At 42.3% G+C, this 19,534-nt stretch overlaps 1 protein-coding gene across 1 annotated transcript in view; it reads left to right on the top strand.

The window, feature by feature from the left end:
• LOC124622011 (neurobeachin) overlaps positions 1 to 19,534 on the top strand; it is a 1,442,121-nt gene that overhangs the window by 1,389,515 nt on the left and 33,072 nt on the right. The window contains exons 40-42 of the mRNA XM_047147563.1: positions 14,068 to 14,180; positions 16,280 to 16,420; positions 18,589 to 18,708. Coding sequence (XP_047003519.1) covers positions 14,068 to 14,180; positions 16,280 to 16,420; positions 18,589 to 18,708 — 374 coding nt within the window. The remainder of the gene's footprint in view (positions 1 to 14,067; positions 14,181 to 16,279; positions 16,421 to 18,588; positions 18,709 to 19,534) is intronic.

Below are 19,534 nucleotides of genomic sequence, written 5' to 3'. Positions count from 1 at the left end.
CAGCGAAAACATATCTCAGTAAAAATTTATCTATGTTAAAATTAATACGGAAAGGTCCTGTTCATTTTTTTCTGTGGGATTAGTAGTTTACGCACAGAGAGCGAGAGAATATTGCGCATGATATTGAAGGCACTGCGGTTGGCAAAAAAGCCCGTCGGTAGGGGCAGCTGAATCATCCCTTATATTAATGCATTCGGAGTTCAAAAATGGTTCAGATGGCTCTGAGCACTATGGGACTTAACTTCTGAGGTCATCAGTCCCCTAGAACTTAGAGCTACTTAAACCTAACTAACCTAAGGACATCACACACATCCATGCCCGAGGCAGGATTCGAACCTGGGACCGTAGCGGTCGCGCGGTTCCAGACTGTAGCGCGTAGAACCGCTCGGCCACTCCTGCCGGCTCATTGGGAGTAGTCGCTTCGTTTCTGTGGTATCGTCTAGAGAACGCGTAGCCACATCAGTCACTATAGTCTTGAGCATGCAAGAGCTCAACACGTTTCTAGGACCAACGAGTAGGTAAACTTCCAGATTAACTTGTAGTGTTGTTTATGTTGAACATTGCGGCCGGCCGGAGTGGCAGAGCGGTTCTAGGCGCTGCAGTCTGGAACCGCGCGACAGCTACGGTCGCAGGTTCGAATCCCGCCTCGGGCATGGACGTGTGTGATGTCCTTAGGTTAGTTAGGTTTAAGTAGTTCTAAGTTCTATGGGAGTGATGACCTCCGCTGTTAAGTCCCATAGTGCTCAGAGCCATTTGAACCATTTTTTTGAACATTGCGCCTCAAAAGAACAGTTTATTACTTAGCACATCAAGTGATGCCGTGCTAGTCCGTGACAGTTGTAAGTTAGTTGATACTCCTGTGGTAAAGAAATGTATCAAAGTTAAGTAAATCTTGTATTCATTTATGTAATAAAGTGAACCGGTATTTCATGTGTTTGACAGTGAGAGTCCTTCTCCCAGATTAGTCAGAGAACCCACAGTTGTGGCCGGTCGAAAGTAATTTCGCTTGTTCAAAACAATTTCTCTTGACATAATTAGTAGAAGTAAGTAGGAAAGAATTTTAATTTTTGATCCTGCGAAAGTCAGGAAAGATCTCTCACAGGAACGAGATAATAAAGCAATAAAATTCGTTCGGCTCCCAGCTTCATGCAAGCACTTACACTCAACATCACATTGGTGACATTCACGTCAAATACGGCGCTTGTATTCTTCATTTCGCACCACGAGGAAGACGGGGCCGCAGACGAGACCGCTTCATAAGAAAATCCGATGTGGCCACAGCCAACTGAACATGCTGTGTGTTCATTACGACCCACAGATGCTACCCACAAGACTACGGAAGCACCACACTGAGGAAAGAAACGCCGCCAATTTGAGATGTTTTAAGCAGTGTGTAGAAGCACATAGACAAGAGTTTTGGTACTGGAATCTGTGTGGGCAGTAGAAGAATCTATAGTATTTGATCTAGACGGTTTCAAACAAGTACTTACGATTTCAGTGATAGTTGTGACCGATGCTCTGTTTACTTCCCTAGTGTGACGGCTTACTATTATCATCTTGTTGCGAACTGCCAAGTGGATTTATTGGCCTTGTGGGTGACTGATGTGCAGCATGGTGTCGTGTCTGTTGTGACCATGTAATCCGCTGCCCACGCAGAGTTTTCACCTTTCCGCTGGCACCAAGCGGGCCGCCGGGCTCAGCCAGCATCGTTATCAGATGGGCGGATCGCCACCAGCAGTGGCGCCATGTCGCCAGCACACGAGGCGCTGACAAATCGCCTGTCGATCAAGAACGGTACTCCAGCACCTCTCCATCACTTAATCACCATGCATTGGTGTCCCAGCGTCAGTTTCGAACCGGCTACCTCCGCTTTGGGCACTAACTGCACTCGCGTGTGAGCGCGTTGTGTTGTCGTGGACTTCAATCCGAGAACTGGTTTGGCGTAGCTCTCCACGTCAGTCCGTCCTGCATAAATCTGTTCATTCCTCCATAACTACTCCAACCCACATCCACTTAATCTGTCCGCTATAGTCAGATGTTGGTCTCCCTCTGCACACACTTTGCTCCATAACCAAATTAACTATTCCGCGATGGCCTAGGATGATTCCTACAAGCCTAGCCCTTCTTTTAGTCAATTGCCAAAAGCATCTTTTCCCACAATTTCGATTCGGTACTTCGTCATTAGTTCTTCAGGCTGTCCATTCTCCTCTAAGATCACATTTCGAAAGTTTCTCTTCTCGTCTTATCTGTACTGTTTATCGTCCACGTTTGACTTCCATATAACGTGTGCATTCTCCGGAAAAATACTTTCAGAAAAAAACGTCCTAACACTTCAATTAGTATCCGTTAACATATTTCTCTTTTTCAAACACACTATCCCTGCTGTTCCCAGTCTGCATTTTATACAGTCATTACTTCGTCCAACGGCAGTTAATTTGCTGCTCAAATAGCGAAACTCGTGTACTACATTTAGTGTATCATTTCCTTAGCGTCATGTGCTGTAATTCGGCTACAATGTATTGCTCTTGTTTTGATTTTGTTGATATTGATCTTATAAACTCAAGTGAATATCAATTTTGTTCAGTTGATCTTCCAATATCTTTGTTGTCTCTCGAACGTTTTCTTCTTCTGCCTGACCTCCCACCCCTTTCCCACAGTTCTGCTTGGCTTCCTCCATTGTTTGATATGCGTACTAACATGGCGGATAGGCTGCATCCCTGTCCTCTTCCGTTCTACAATTCTTTCTCCCGTTCATGGCTTTCAGCTCTTGTAACAGCTGACTAATTTCTGTACAAGTTGTAGATAGCATTTCGCTCTCTGTATTTTGTCACTCATAACTTCAGAATTTCAAAGAGTCTGTTTCACTCATCATTGTCGAAAGCTTTTTCTACATCTAAGTGCCGTAATTGTAGGTTTGTCTTTCTTCTCCCTTCTTCTAAGGTATCTCCTTTGGCCTTTTTCGGGACCCTAATCATCTTCATACATGCAGTAAATGTAAGAAATCGATAAAGGAAATAAAGTCTTAATATTGTTTATATTTGTAGCCATTTTTCCTCAGTTGCTACTTCAGTTATACTTTACCACACAAGGAAAAAATCCTTTTGCAACTGAATATTTTATTCGTCTACCAAACCTGTCTCACTGGTCATATTAGCCGTGCGTCATCTGTGGTATTCATTTTTATGTCCTTTTCATGTAGCCATATGTTCTTATTTATGTACTAGATGCATATAATAAAAGTTTCCAGTTGATAGGCCATATTTAAGCAGTTAACTGCACATATTTAGGCCTCCAGCATATGAGCAAGAGCATGTGCAGCGTGCAACAGGATAGGTTATGTCCAGTGAAACGTTGAAATGTGATCTATAAGTTGGAAATACGTGCCATGTGCATCTGCTGCATACAGAACAAAATATATATGATAAAGCACAATAAAAATAAAGTCTGTTTATGTTGCGGCGCATTCATCGTTGACGTGCTGCAAGAATGGCAAGGAAAATTAATAGCATCATGTGAAATTAATAGGTTATAGAATAGAAATGTGTATAGAGGGCGCATAGCGTACTGCACCTAGCGCCAGAATCAGACCGATACAATCAAGCGACTGCAGTATAACGTTGTTGGTTTACATTTTGCGCTAAGACCGAAATTTTAAAACTACCCTTTTGTGCCCTGTTTTACACATTTATTTATTGCGAACAAAAATGGTAAATAATTGTTGCTGTTATCGATACAAATCGAAATACGTCAAACGAGAAAAAGTAACTATAACAAAGTTGTAATTACAGTCGTCGCACTGCTAACAGACGCTTTGTGTACTGAAAAATACGGAGACATAATGGCATAAATAGTTGATATTGTAAGGCTAAGTTACGTGATTGTATGACCATATAGCTACAGCGTGTCTGGAAAAGGTGGGAGTAGAGGACAATGAAACGAGCAAATAATTCTAATAAACTTGAGTCGGGAAACCAATGGATTCCCCGATACAGATGTGTGCACAAGTGTAGTCATGCCAGTGTTACAACACAGTTTAGAAACATCGGAAATGAGACGTAAATTATAAAGTGATAACCTGCCCTCGTTTGATTTTGTCATCATTTCGGATCTCTAAAGACTGTTCAAATGGCTCTGAGCACTATGGGACTCAACTGCTGTGGTCATCAGTCCCCTAGAACTTAGAACTACTTAAACCTAACTAACCTAAGGACATCACACACATCTATGCCCGAGGCAGGATTCGAACCTGCGACCGTAGCAGTCGCACGGTTCCGGATTGCGCGCCTAGAACCGCGAGACCACCGCGGCCGGCTAAGGACTGTTAAATAGCGTTTCGACAACTTGTGTTTTTATCGTTGGTCGCCAATACCACGGCATCGTAGGTCCGTCGACTTGAACCCGTTGTTTGTATGGCGATACTTAAAATCTGTGATGTACTCAAGCCCTTTGGCAATTCGATGAACGAGAACACTTTGTGGATGGTTGTCGGTTTATTCGGAACACACCTTGGATTTTTGAACGTGTACAGGATCGACGAGAAAACTTGCTTAGACCTGCCTTCACACAAACGGTGACCGTGTGGAATACTTGTAAAGTGGTTGCCCTCAAGTGGGCGTCTGCAGTTAGAATCCTCTGAGATGGTGTTGATGTACTCGGTCGCAATACGTTGTATCAGGGACAGCGTTGATTTCGAGACGTTTGTTTATTAGTATTATTTGCTAATTTCGTTGTCCTACAATAGTCAAACGGCCTGTCTTTATGAGACACCTTCTAGATAAATTCGGTAGTGTTAGTTTGTTGATTCTATAGCGTTCGGAACAATTTTCACTTTCAGATAAGATTTATACATGACAGTCTGAGCCACTGCCCCCAGTTTCTCCAACCTTTGTGCTTCTTTTAAAGTAATCATATTAGGGAACTGTAGTTGTATAACATACAGTATGTGCGGTTAATACTACAGTTTCATAAGTGATGGACGAAGATGAAACTTATTGCACCAGAAAGTAAAAAAGGTTTGATTTCGTCCGTAAAAATATTGAAGTGTGTAATAAATCACAAATGTGCTGCGCGTGATGGGTCCAAATTGTGTGTTCACTTTGGCGTACTAGGAAGCCATTTTTTGCAATACTTCCGTCGCAGAACAATTAAAATAGACTCGTAAGATAGGATAAGTTCAGTACAAGACCTAAAAAATAACCGTGGCTTTGCCTTCTTTTCTTGTAGCAAAAACACTTGCAACGTTCACATCACTTCTAACTGTTCCAACGATATAATGAAATTCGGATTGTCCAGAGCGCTTACGCTGTGCCATACTCAGGTCAGTTTGAAGTCTTGTGTGTTGGAGACAAAAATTCTGTTCCTCGCATCTGAATGCTCACACCTACAGTATGGAAATGACTGGAAGTGAGCCCATAACCTCGCGAAATACAGTGGTAATCTCCTGTAGTAAACACGCGTGAGGGTGGGGGAGCAGTGTGATGTACTCGGGAAACCACCCGCAGGGGATGGATGCGGCACGAACTGTGGGGTGCGTGGGGAGGCTGCGTTACGCAGGAAGGGCCGCATTAGGCGCCGGCTGTCCATTAGGGACCTGCTGCCGGTTCCCACCCCACCGCCGCGGCGTCGCCAAACGGATTCGAGTCCCGTGCCATTAATCTGGCCCACCCCGGCCCCAGGTCCGCACTCTCGGGCGCTAAGCGAATCTCCTGCGCCGCGGGTCGCGTGTTAATGCGCTTCGCAGCAAAGCAAATTACCTCGAGAGGGGGCGGAAGGCCGAGCCGCCGGAGAACCGACGTGAAATGTTGACTGCAGGAGCGGCAAATAGGTTGTGGCATCTTGTATACACGCTGCACAGCTTTCAAATTACCCTCGACAGCGGCGACCGGCGTGCAACATCCTTACACGATACTGACCTGTCTGTCCGACGAGTGGGACAGAATATGCGAGGTTTACATTGATACTTGGCGCCTGTTCACTCGCTAGGAACACCAGGCGCCAGACAAATCGTAAACTCGTCGTTGAAGAGAACACAAAACTATCGACCCAGGTTGCATTCCCGATACCTCGCGCACCACGGTGTCGGAACCTTTGTCCGTAACGCACTGTTGGTACTGCGTTGCTCGACACATCCCTCCCATTTGCGGCCGTTGCATTCTTCTCGAGGTACCAATGAGCCATTGTTTGCAGGTAGTACTGGCCAGTGGTTGATCTCGAGCTCTCTACGAGCCAGATGTTCGATGTTTCGTTTCTGAAGATAGTAGTTGTTGAGTTGGAATGATACGGTGTTCGCCAATTCGGCGGTAAACTCTCGTGCTGACGATCCTTCGTGCCGTCAAATGACAAAGCGGTTACGGTCTAACACCCCAGGACTCGTTGACAGACCCAACTTGCGCCGCATGCCCCGATCACGATTAGAACACAGTGCGCTCCACTTAACTGCTCCGAGTATGTCAGTTCACTATTACGTTCGTATTTAGCGACTTCCTGCGGCCAGAACAGTGCAGTAAGTTGCCGATTATCCAGGTTAACATGGACCCGAGAGTGCAGGGATAATGGGAAAACACGGATGAACCGCAAATCGCGTGTTCTTATCGAAAACTGCTGTTTAATGCGTTTACAAGACTTACTACAGGCCAGATTTGAAAGCCTACTGCGTTACCTACGTGTTACGAGAAACTGAAAATTTATTAACCTAATTGCACTTAAAACAAATGGTATTTCAGATTTTCTTTGTTTTAGTTTCAGTTTCTCATTGTTTATATGCCTATCCCATAATCCTGAGGAAGTTTTACCGGACACTCGTCCTTTTCTAACCTGTCTGTAACTATCCCTGTCTTTTCTATCGTTTACCTTTTATCTGTTGTCTTCTTTACATACGTAAACCCCCGTAATATCAGCAACGGCAAGAGTTATGATATTATTGAGGCTGGAAAAGTGATATCAACAACTGCATTCCTCTCGGCCAGGTTTAACTGTACGGTTTCAGTTCATATTAACACAATGCAACAATTCTGAAGGGAACGTTGCCAGAAGAAATGCTAAAATCGTTATTTTAGTATCGGCTTTCAATACGTTGGGAGTTACCCATTTTTAGCTCTTAGGGAAAGGGCTCGACAAACAAATAGAAAATAGTCAGTGAACATCATTGATGGGTAGAGACCCCGCATTTACCTGAAGATGAAATGGGGAAGGCGGAAAAATGCGTCAGTGGTGACCGACTGTGGGATTCGGCCCGAATCGTCTCCCGGCGGTAAAACACTAGTCACATGCCTAATAGTATATTCTGAACGAAAATATTCGTTCTAATTTTAACAATAGTTATATAGGCTTCCTTTTTTGAAAAGTCGCCGAAATGTGTAAGAATAATCTGCAAATTGGATAATCCTAATCAACTCGCTGATGATCGGGAGCTTGATATATTAAACGCTATTGTTCTTATTCATGTATCCATGGCATGCGTCTGTTCATCAACTTACAATGTATCTACAAGGTTATGAGATATACGGAAATATTAGTATGCATAATACGGATTTTGGGGTCCAGAATTGGGCAATCTTTATTCGTCGGACATTTGCCGAAACTTAATCATCCAGCGTGCCGTCTTTTTGTACGCCCTGGCATACGAGGTGGTGTGTATTTTGAAGTTCTGCACATTCAGACGTTGGTTCTCCAGTAATGAATCCCCACCGCTCGAAGTTATGTTTGTACCTCATCATTTTCTTGTTCACAGTGTATACAAAGTCTTACACGTCAGGTGAGGTGTTTGAAAAACAGCAGCAGGCTCTTCCTTTAGATTTTAGATATGTCCTCCTGGTGTTTGGCCGTAGTTCAGGAGATGATGCAGTTGCTTCAGTAGTTCGGAGGAAAGCTCTGCTTCGCTTCCCGACATGGTATGTCTAGGATGATTTTCCTGTTTCCTCGTCTCAACTTTTTCCGCTGGTCTTTTTCTGACATGCGGGGCTGCTATGTATACTAGATGGTAGAGTTTGTCAACTGAGTTTGGTCATAGGCAGCCTGTTATGTTGCGGCTTGTCTCATTGGGAGCACTGTAAAATTCTCAATAAATAAATAAATAAGAAACAAAAAAAGCATTAGTAATAAAATTGAATTTGTATGATAGTATTATATAACATGTAGAACCACAGAATGTACGACCTTCTATGTAACAAAGGGCAGCACGTTTTTTACTTGAAAAGTAAATAAGTGTCTAGCAAGAAAATTAGGATTGTGTCAGTATATTCGCATTGTGAAGGGACAGATCAAGATAAGATGGATAGTTTTTATGAGGCGCTCAGTGCTGTAGTTGTTAGAGTAAAGGACAAGGACAGTGTTCTGCTCATGGGTGATTTTAACGCCACGATTGGAAATCGAACAAAGTGGTGGTGGTGGTTAGTGTTTAACGTCCCGTCGACAACGAGGTCATTAGAGACGGAGCGCAAGCTCGGGTTAGGGAAGGATTGGGAAGGAAATCGGCCGTGCCCTTTCAAAGGAACCATCCCGGCATTTGCCTGAAACGATTTAGGGAAATCACGGAAAACCTATATCAGGATGGCTGGAGACGGGATTGAACCGTCGTCCTCCCGAAATCGAACAAAAGGGTATGAAAAGGTTATGAGTAAATTTGGAGAGGATATAGAGGCCAACAGGAACGGGAAACAACTCTTGGAGTTCTGTGCCAGTATGGGCTTAGTAATCACAAACTCCTTTTTTAAACATAAGAACATTCACCGGTATACTTGGGAAGGCAGGGGAACCAGATCTGTCATTGACTATATAATAACAGATCAGGAATTCAGGAAGACTGTGAGGGACACACGTGTATTCAGGGGATTCTTTGATGACACTGATCATTATTTAATCTGCAGTGAAATTGGGATTGTGAGGCCGAAAGTGGAGGAGGTCAGGTCCATATGTAGGAGGATAAGAGTGGAGAAACTTCAGGATAAGGAAATCAGGCACAAGTACATAACAGCGATCTCAGAAAGGTACCAGTTAGTTGAATGTAGTCAATTACAGTCATTGGAAAAGGAATGGACAAGGTACAGGGACACAGTACTAGAAGTGGCTAAAGAATGTCTTGGAACAGTAGTGTGTAAAGGTAGGACGAAGCAAACAGCTTGGTGGAATGACACAGTCAAGGTAGCCTGTAGAAGGAAAAAGAAGGCGTATCAAAAATGGCTACATACCAGAACTCAGGTAGAAAGAAACAAAGCCAAACGGATAATTGCAGCATCCAAGAAGAAATCTTGGGAAGACTTTGGAAACAGGTTGGAGACTATGGGTCAAGCTGCTGGAAAACCATTCTGGAGTGTAATTAGCAGTCTTCGAAAGGGAGTTAAGAAGGAAATGACAAGCATTTTGGACAGGTCAGGAAAACTGCTGGTGGATCCTGTGGATGCCTTGGGCAGATGGAGGGAATATTTTGAAGAGTTGCTCAATGTAGGTGAAAATACGATCAGTAATGTTTCAGATTTCGAGTTAGAATGGGATAGGAATGATGGTGGAAATAGGATCACATTTGAGGGAGCGGAGAAAATGGTCAATAGATTGCAGTGCAATAAAGCAGCTGGGGTGGATGAAATTAAGTCGGAACTCATCAAATACAGTGGAATGTCAGGTCTTAAATGGCTACACAGGATAATTGAATTGTCCTGGGAGTCGGGACAGGTTCCATCAGATTGGACAAAAGCAGTAATCACACCAATCTTTAAACATGGAAACAGAAAAGATTGTAACAACTACAGAGGTATCTCTTTAATCAGCGTTGTGGGCAAAATCTTCTCAGGTATTGTTGAAAGGAAAGTGCGAGTATTAGTTGAGAACCAATTGGATGAAAATCAGTGTGGGTTTAGGCCTCTTAGAGGTTGTCAGGACCAGATCTTTAGCTTACGGCAAATAATGGAGAAGTGTTATGAGTGGAACAGGGAATTGTATCTATGCTTTATAGATCTAGAAAAGGCGTATGACCGGGTTCCTAGGAGGAAGTTATTGTCTGTTCTACGAGATTATGGAATAGGAGGCAAACTTTTGCAAGCAATTAAAGGTCTTTACATGGATAGTCAGGCAGCAGCTAAAGTTGACGGTAAATTGAGTTCATGGTTCAGAGTAGTTTCAGGAGTAAGACAAGGCTGCAACCTGTCTCCACTGTTGTTCATATTATTTATGGATCATATGTTGAAAACAATAGACTGGCTGGGTGAGATTAAGATACGTGAACACAAAATAAGCAGTCTTGCATATGCCGATGACTTAGTTGTGATGACAGATTCGATTGAAAGTTTGCAAAGTAATATTTCAGAGCTAGATCAGAAATGTAAGGACTATGGTATGAAGATTAGCTTCTCCAAAACGAAAGTAATGTCAGTGGGAAAGAAATATAAAAGGTATTGAGTGCCAAATAGGAGGAACAAAGTTAGAACAGGTGGACGGTTTCAAGTACTTAGGATGCATATTCTCACAGGATGGCAACATAGTGAAAGAACTGGAAGCGAGGTGTAGCAAAGCTAATGCAGTCAGCGCTCAGCTACGATCTACTCTCTTCTGCAAGAAGGAAGTCAGTACCAAGACTAAGTTATCTGTGCACCGTTCAATCTTTCGACCAACTGTGTTGTATGGGAGCGAAAGCTGGGTGGATTCAGGTTACCTTATCAACAAGGTTGAGGTTACGGATATGAAAGTAGCTAGGATGATTGCAGGTACTAGTAGATGGGAACAATGGCAGGAGGGTGTTCACAATGAGGAAATCAAAGAAAAACTGGGAATGAACTCTATAGATGTAGCAGTCAGGGCGAACAGGCTTAGATGGTGGGGTCATGTCACACGCATGGGAGAAGCAAGGTTACCCAAGAGAGTCATGGGTTCAGCAGTAGAGGGTAGGAGGAGTCGGGGCAGACCAAGGAGAAGGTACCTGGATTCGGTTAAGAATGATTTTGAAGTAATAGGTTTAACATCAGAAGAGGCACCAATGTTAGCACTGAATAGGGGATCATGGAGGAATTTTATAAGGGGGGCTATGCTCCAGACGGAACGCTGAAAGGCATAATCAGTCTTAAATGATGATGAGTAAATAAATTGATGTCATCCTGTAGTGTGTGCACAGAGTTCTGCCAAACCGGTACTGCGTGATCTGATGCAGAGAAACATAGAGCTAGAGCAGGCGCACGCAAGACGTGCTGTTGGTGAGCTTCCATACGATACTTTTACTGCCGCGAACTGGGCTTCGTGTCCTAAACACAGCGGTCTCGGAAAGTGAGTGAGAGATCGAACTTCAGCAGGGGTAGGTAAGAGTGTCAATGTGCTGCAAACTTTTGTATACGTGAAGCTGTCGTTGCACGGTGGCGGCAGACGGCTGGCTGCGAGATAGCAGGTAGCTATCTGGAGGCATCCCGGGTCTTCACGGGTGGAAGGCACACGGCCGGGCCCGGACCTGGGTCACGCGATATTAATACGGCGTTATTTGGGGCGACACGGCGCGACACGTGCGGGCATAACTCGCGGCCTAATTGCCCGCGCGGGCCGCATCTCCGTCCGCGTCTCGTTAAACGGCGCTCTTCAAACGGGCCGCGCCCCCCGCCCGTCGCGCGACACTTTGTGCGCCGCCCGCGCAGCCCTAAAATTTGTCTTCGCCAAGGGGCGCCCCGGGAAAATGTGTCCCCGGCCGACCCGTGTTGCGGCTGACGTTAAAGATGTTTTCTGGTCGCGCCGCGCCGCAGATGTACGGCGCCGATGACAAAATGATGGCCCGGAATGCGGCGCGCGCCGTTTCTCAGTGACGTGTCTGCCGTCCGCCGTCTGCTCTGGCAGCCCACGCCGGGCTCCGTCGCCAGGGGGCACTGTCCGCACCTCGCCGCGACTTTCCGGCCCGGGTTGGCTTCTCGTCACTTCCCGGGTCGCAAATCGACAGCCAACCGCGCCGCCTGTGGGACACTGACCTGAATCATCGACCGATTGTGCCGGCTACAGAGTCATAAAATCCCGAGACTGCGGGAAGGTCTCGCCGTCTTCTAACATCGGAAGTTTCACCTGATTGAAGGGGTCGTCGGAAGAAACTGGCAACGAGAGCGTATTTTGAGATACTGCTTGTTACGCACTTGTTTCAGTTTAAAGACGAGAAAATAAATGCAATAATACATAACAGTTTATACCGGGTACTTCTCCTAAGAGTTGCGAGGCACATTTTCTCTGGTATTTCAGCGGATATTTGCAATTTCGTGTTTTTAGTGTGTAGCTGGAGTAAGCCCAAACAAACGTTCATCACGTCTTTCATGCGACGCCTAGCGTCGACGGTTTAAAGGCACGTTTTTAGCCATAGCATATAAATCTATTTTTTCTTAATCAGAGAACCCTGTTTAGTGAAGCATGAAAGCCAATGCAGGTTATCTTGTGCGCGGTCGCATGTGATCGCTGGTGAGACACGGAAAGGATGTCTAGTCTTTTGTTAATTACGTCTTTTGTTATCTGTTCTGGAAAGGAGTCGAGGGAGAGCCTCGCACGTTAGACTGGCCGCTCTAATTTAAACTCTGTAATTTTATAAAAAGTCACTGCGTACTGCAGGGCGCATATTCGCGCATACTAGTAATTATATAAGGAAATTTCCGCTGCGCGCGGACGAGATACCGACGTGCGGATAATCAACGTATCACTAGTGATTAATATTGTATTCCCAATGTAAGTAGCATAGTGCACTTCAGTAATTATACTTATGATTAACGCTATTGTGATTTCATTATTTGTTTAATCCATAATCCTAAAACTTCAACATTATATGTAAACTGTATTTTCAGTATTTATCTCATTTTAGCCCAGAAATAACGTGGCCCACGAACCTCCTTCTTACGGCGACGAAATTCTCAAAGTATATGTCCGATGCCACCTTATCATGGTTTAAATATATTCACTGATTTTTAAACATTTCTATCCATCTCAATTCAATTCAACAAAAATTATAAAAAAACAAAATAATAAAATAATATGAATTAATCATATATATATATATATATATATATATATATATATATATATATATATAATTATTTAAAACGGGAACGGGAAGCTTTAGTACATTTCCTATTACGAAAAAAAAGATTTCTGAAGCGGAATTTCACGTGGCTGTTCGACAGAGAAGTCCCAAATTAGTCTACTGCAATACTAGTTTTACCGATACGTATTAATAGGGAGAGTAAAATACGAAGTATAGCCAGTACTTCAGCAGCGACTGTGGCCCACGCTGCTCAGTCGCTGCTGGAGTACTGGCTATTCTTTGTATTTTACTCTCCCTATTAATACGTATCGGTAAAACTAGTATCGCACTACACAAATTTGGAATATCTGCGCCGAACTGGCACCTAAAATTCCGCTTTAAATATCTCGATGTGTGTAACAGAAAACAAGAGAGACGAAATATTTGGATAAATAGAAAGCCTACATTGTGCATAAACAAAAATATAATTGGATGTAAAACGTTTGTTTTAATGGAATAATTTTAAATCAAAAAGCGAGCTCTGTTGTAGGAGAAAAATAGTTTTGGGTGTAAATACTCCTTCAGTAAGACAGAGCGAGGTGATGCATTGATGAGGTACTGGACTCGCATTTGGCAGGATATCATTTCAAACCGTATCTACCCCAAACTGCAATGGCAAATGTCAGAACTGTTCCTTTGAAAAGGCGTGGCCAATTTCCTTCCCCATCCCTCTCTATTCTGAGCTTGTGCTCTGTATATAATCACTCATCACCTATGGAACATTAAACCTTGATCTTCCTTCCCTCTTCAAAATCTCGCGCTTACGTGGAACTGCTAACAGACAGAAAACATCAAACGACCTTTAGCAGTTCCGGAAGTCAAGTTTGGAATGTTCCTACACAACTACGATATTTCTTGAGTAGGAGTACTCCTTCGAGAACCTGACAGATTGTCTGAAGTTTGTCTACAGTCTAAAATTCTTGGCCTTATCTCTTTAGGAGAGTATTGCTGCTTTTTGGAAAATATAGTTATAGGCATGTGTATGAATATCTTCTGACATTTATTTTGCAAAAACCTGAGACTGACTGTGATGGTGGTTTGTGTTACAGGGCGTACATACAATGACCTCAACCAATACCCCGTGTTCCCGTGGGTGCTCACCAACTATGAGACAAAGGAGTTGGACCTGAGTCTCCCTAGTAACTATCGCGACCTCTCAAAGGTAAGTATGCACTGTCGCTAGAAGAAGTTGTTACTGCTGCAGCACTCACAACTAATTTATGCTGGGAGGATGGGTGCTAGTCCTGCAAGGTATGCAATAGAACTTGTGTGAAGTTTGAAAAGTAGGAAATGCGGTACTGGCGGAAGTGAAGCTGTGACGGTGATTCGTGAGTCGTACCTGGACAGTTCGATAAGTAAAAGGCAAAGGTCCCAGGTTCGAGTCCCAGTCGAGCACACAGTTTCAGTTTGCCAGGAAGCTGGACTTCTTACATATATCTGGAATTTCTCTTCAAGGTTGAACGAATAAATAAATAAGTTCACTTATGATAAAACGTTGGCCACCCAGCTAAGGGAAACCGAGCCTTGACCCCCGTTCTACAATCTGTGTTTGAGCACTTCTGAGCATCACAAGTAATTACATACCAATATCGGAATGCCGTGACCCAATTCTTCAGTTGTTGTTAGAACTGCTGCAGCCCACTTCATTAAATAACTTCGAATGTAAATCTTCCCAAATTATTAGTTGTTTCTCCTCTGTTAACTGACTTTTATGCATTGAATGAGTTAACAGCTTTTTGGGCTGTGAATGTTGCATGAATCCTGTATGTTATCTTTTGCTGTGCAACAAATATCAGCATTCTGTTGAGGAGAGTTTCTGGAGTCTCCAGATTGTATTATCAGGCTGGAGCTACAGGCAACGTAGGCATTATCTGTGATGAACTGATAGTTTTTCATGACTGTGGCTACTCGTTAGTCAAGCTTCTGTCCTTCTGGTTGAAGTTGGTGTGGAGACTTATTACAGCCTGTCCAAATACTCAGTTATTGTAATTATCTGTTTTAGCAAGAAACAAATGCTACAGTGCCAAAACGATTTTCCCTGATTAAGTTTTTGGCTCCATGTTAGGCACTGCTTTTGGAAGCCACTACACTCACATTTAATGATTCACATTCAGAACAAATCCCACCACATATGTTTCATGCACTAAAAATATGTGGCAGGCTAGCTTCGCTTGATTTAACTTGCTGGCACCCAACCTCACAGCAATACGTACTTATTTTACTTTTCTTGCTACGAAAGTAAATGTGATTTTGATAATATTATTACCCTTTTGGTCTGAAGTAAGGAATGTTTTACATTTGACTCTCCATAGAACTCTGGGGAAGATGTAATATGATCTACCATTTTCAGAGGATAATGTTTCAGTGAGGAGAATCCAAATGCATAGCCAGAAGCAAAAAAGACTCATCAATCTGGAAGGTCAACGGAATGTGAAGCTCTGCAGTTGGTTTTTCTGAAGCTTACTATCCACAGATTATGATACATGTCTTGAGTGTAGATCTATGTAACTGATAAATGCAAGTGAACTAAATTAACTGATGTGATCCTTTCATATTTTTGTGAATATTTCATCTTTTTGGTGATTGTTCTTCTACGTCCTTCGATACGGGTTTATTAGATGTAGTGCTTGACTTTTCTGTAAATTCTTGTTGTCCGCTATAGTTTTGAATTTAATTTCGTCTGGTATAATGACTTCTGACATACTTTCAATTTAAATTAGCTAGCAATTCCTAGCTTCCACTGGAAAGAAAGTGTAAAGAATTCATTAAGTCAGTTTAGAAATTTCCAAATCAGATTTTGCATCTCTGTCTCTGAAAGCAGTGAAGATTTTTTTCAGAATGTTGGTATGCAATAATTCTTGTAATTTCCTTTCACCTGTACTCTCGCAGTAGAGATTTTTCAAAACGCTCTGTAAAATCTTTCTTCCATGCCTTTTTACATCCTTATTAGTTTGCATCCAGTTATAACGATTTACAGTGCACATAATGTTTCAGGCCTACATAGATTTCTGCAAATTCTTATCTTTGCCTTGTTCAGTATTGAGGTACTGCAGCAATCCTTCCATATATTACAGTTTGGGTTACAATTTCATGGAGTTCTTGAAGGTCACTTCTTACCTGTTGGAAAATATTGCCAAACAACTGAACGCAATTTTGTGTTCGCCTCGTCTGATGCTAATTATGCCAATTTGTATATGTTTTCTTTTCTTGTTTGTGGCAGTCTCTTACATTATATTTAATATATGCCCTGTCATGTTGCAGCCAATTGGAGCTCTGAATCCCAGCCGCAGAGCTTACTTTGAGGAGCGCTATGCTAGCTGGGAGCACGAGTCCATCCCACCGTTCCATTACGGCACACATTACTCCACTGCTGCATTCGTACTCAATTGGCTCATCCGTGTGGTATGTAATGTGCTTCCATTATTCCGTGTATGATCTAAGTAAAAAGGATACAATAGCCAACTTACCATGCAAAATAGTAAGAGTATTTGTTAACACTGATATTGGAAAGATCATTTCAGGTGGAGAGATTTGCATCTTGATGTATTGCACAAATATCTAGAGCTGGAGCCCTTGTCATAGATTTTCACATAAAGTGCATTGTGCACAGTGTGTACCAAAGACAGAGTAGAGCCATCTGGTGCACTTCTGTGTCCGAGGCTAAACAGATAATTGTGTTGCACACCATAGAGTGTGCTTAAGAGTCATTATGGGCATTAGTAACAAATTGACACTTATGGCTAAGGCCATGAAGTTCAACTGCCCTGTATGACTTGTTTGGTAAGTAAGAGCTGCTGGTTCTTGTAAAAGGGCAAGCTGACACTGTAATTGATGCATTGTAAGTGGCATACACAAGAGGAAGAAGGCTTAGCACAAAGTTTTGTTTGTCACACCAAAAGCCAAAAAATGCTGTCTGAGTCTTTTTTCGTAAGCTTCCCAATGCTTGGCTGAATCGTCATATGGAAGAAAAGTGAGTGGAGGGACCAGTGGAACGTTACCTGTCTGTTAATGGAAGTGAACAAAATGATCACTGCCAAAGTAAAATTGTTCACTCAGGGCTGGTAGCGTGGTGTCGATAACTTGATCAAACTGCACTTATAGACTGCACATACACAAACCTTCCCATCCTTGTTGCCAGTTGTGTAGTAACCAAGTAATACATGAAACTGATACAAGTAACACAAATACGGCTCTATTCATAAGGTTCTCTTGAATCTAAACATAACAAGACACAGAATGACATGTGAGTGGTGCAACTGGATGAATATAGTCAGTCAGCACTGCTGTGTGCATATATGTGTGTGCAAGTCGCTGGCAAGCAGCTCGGCAGAGCCCGAGCTATGCTCACACCTCCCGTAGGTGGCCTCCAGTGGCTGGCCCCTGCTGTTACAGTTGGTGGTCAATTCAAGCACACAAACCTGGTGACACCACAGTTGACACACTCACACTCATACTCACATGCACTAGTAGCAGGATACGGCATGAATAAACTCCCACATGTGAATTTTAGTTAAAACATGGTACATTTTCTGACTTTTAATATATACTAAATCAATAGTGGTACGTTACTCCATATTAGTGGACATAGAGCTTATGAATTTGAAAACTCATCACAGAGTGAACTCACATGGCTTCTGCCATGTTTCTTTTATAATTTTACTATAATTAAAGCTGAATTTAGCTGTTGTTGTTTCCCAGATTTTCACAAATTACAATTAAAGGTTTAAATTTCTGAGTTACTGAATGGGGGATTTTCTTAAGCAAGAAATTTCAGATACAGTAATAATTTCTAAAGAATTACACTGGTTACTTTGTCTAAATATGTGAGTCTATTTCAGTAACAATATTTTATCCAAAGATGTTAGTTACTTCAAAATTGATTGAGTACAGGTGCTGATACCATATCTATGGCACTGGTTGTATGAGTACTCTGTTTATTTTTACTGCATTTTTGTTCACTGTATCAGAAAGTCTGTAATTGTTTGTATGTTTGAATAACAACAATGATAACAGAACTTGAAATTACTAATATTTTGTACTTACCACAGTCTTTAGCCAAACTAATTATACTAATGGATTCAGAATAACCAAAAGAACGTATTTAACAATGAAGTTGAGTTGAATTAGGGTTAATTATGGATTTGCAAATTTTACATCCAAACATTTATTACATTCATAGCTGTATTAGATTTGGGAAAATAATTTTATTTTTGGAAGGAAAGTCCAGGTTTCCCACCATCTTTCTGTGTTCTCTCCGGTCCAGTCCTCTTCTCTTTTTTTCAACACACTTGTCCATACCTTCCAGCCATTTATCAGTTGGCTCCACTTTGTAATTTCCATCACATCTCCATTTCATGTATTTTCTTGGGAATTTCTTGGTGTCCATTCTCTTTAAATGCCCATACCACTTTAGCCCTGATTTTCCTATCCTACTGTGCACAGTACTGTGTCTGTTCATTGTTCCACATTTCCTTCACATTAAATGAAATACTTTCCATTTTGTTGTAAAAATATTATTAAATTATGTTTATGCCATAACATCTATATTTTGTGTGTGAATTTTGCCACAGGAACCAATGACAACAATGTTTCTGGCACTCCAAGGTGGAAAATTTGATCATCCTAACAGGCTGTTTTCATCACTGGCACTATCCTGGAAGAACTGTCAGAGGGACACCTCTGATGTAAAGGTTAGTTTACTGGGCTATTAATTTGAAACTGAAAGTTCAAATTCCTATGTGCATTGTATTAAATAATATTGAATTAAATATGCTCTTTCTACATTTTGTCATCCAGCTTCTTTAGGTCCACGGGTGTTGCCTTAAATTCAGATACTTTACATTAATTTCTTCAATCTTGAACTATTTGTCAAATACAAGTTTTATTTCATCCAACTTTATACATTTCTTCCAGCCACTCGAAAATAATTGTCACTTACTTCTAAGTACAGGGTGTCCCAAAAAGAATGACCCGATTTTAACTATTTTAATATTGAGACAAATGTCGCTAGGTAACTGAAACAGCGCTAGATGTAATGCATGGTCTAGAGTTTGAGAAAAAAATCTACTAGATGTTGCTACGAGCGCTGACCTGGAGCGTGGACATGGAGGATGACACTTTTATGTCACGGTTGATATTCAGCAATGAGGCAACTTTTCATAATGGCAGTAAAGTTCACCGTCATAATGTGCGTATATGGGGGCTCAAAAATCCTCATGAAACAATTGAACATGAATGTGATTCATCAAAAGTGAATGTTTTTTGTGCTGTTTCGCAAAGCAACGTTTATGGGTCCTACTTTTTTGAGGAAGAAACTGTAACAGGACAATCATATCTTGCAATGCTACGGTACTGGTTATTTTCACTACTTGACTTTGACAATTTCATCTATCAGCAAGATGGAGCACCACCACACTGGCACTACAACGTGCGCAGTTTCCTCAATGCCGATGTGCCTCAACGTTGGATGGGGCGTACAGGACTGCGAGACCAGACTTTACCCTCTTGGCCTCCTAT

Source organism: Schistocerca americana, chromosome 7, assembly GCF_021461395.2.
Source record: "Schistocerca americana isolate TAMUIC-IGC-003095 chromosome 7, iqSchAmer2.1, whole genome shotgun sequence".
NCBI lineage: Eukaryota > Metazoa > Arthropoda > Insecta > Orthoptera > Acrididae > Schistocerca > Schistocerca americana.
This window is presented reverse-complemented; position numbering and strand designations above follow the sequence as displayed.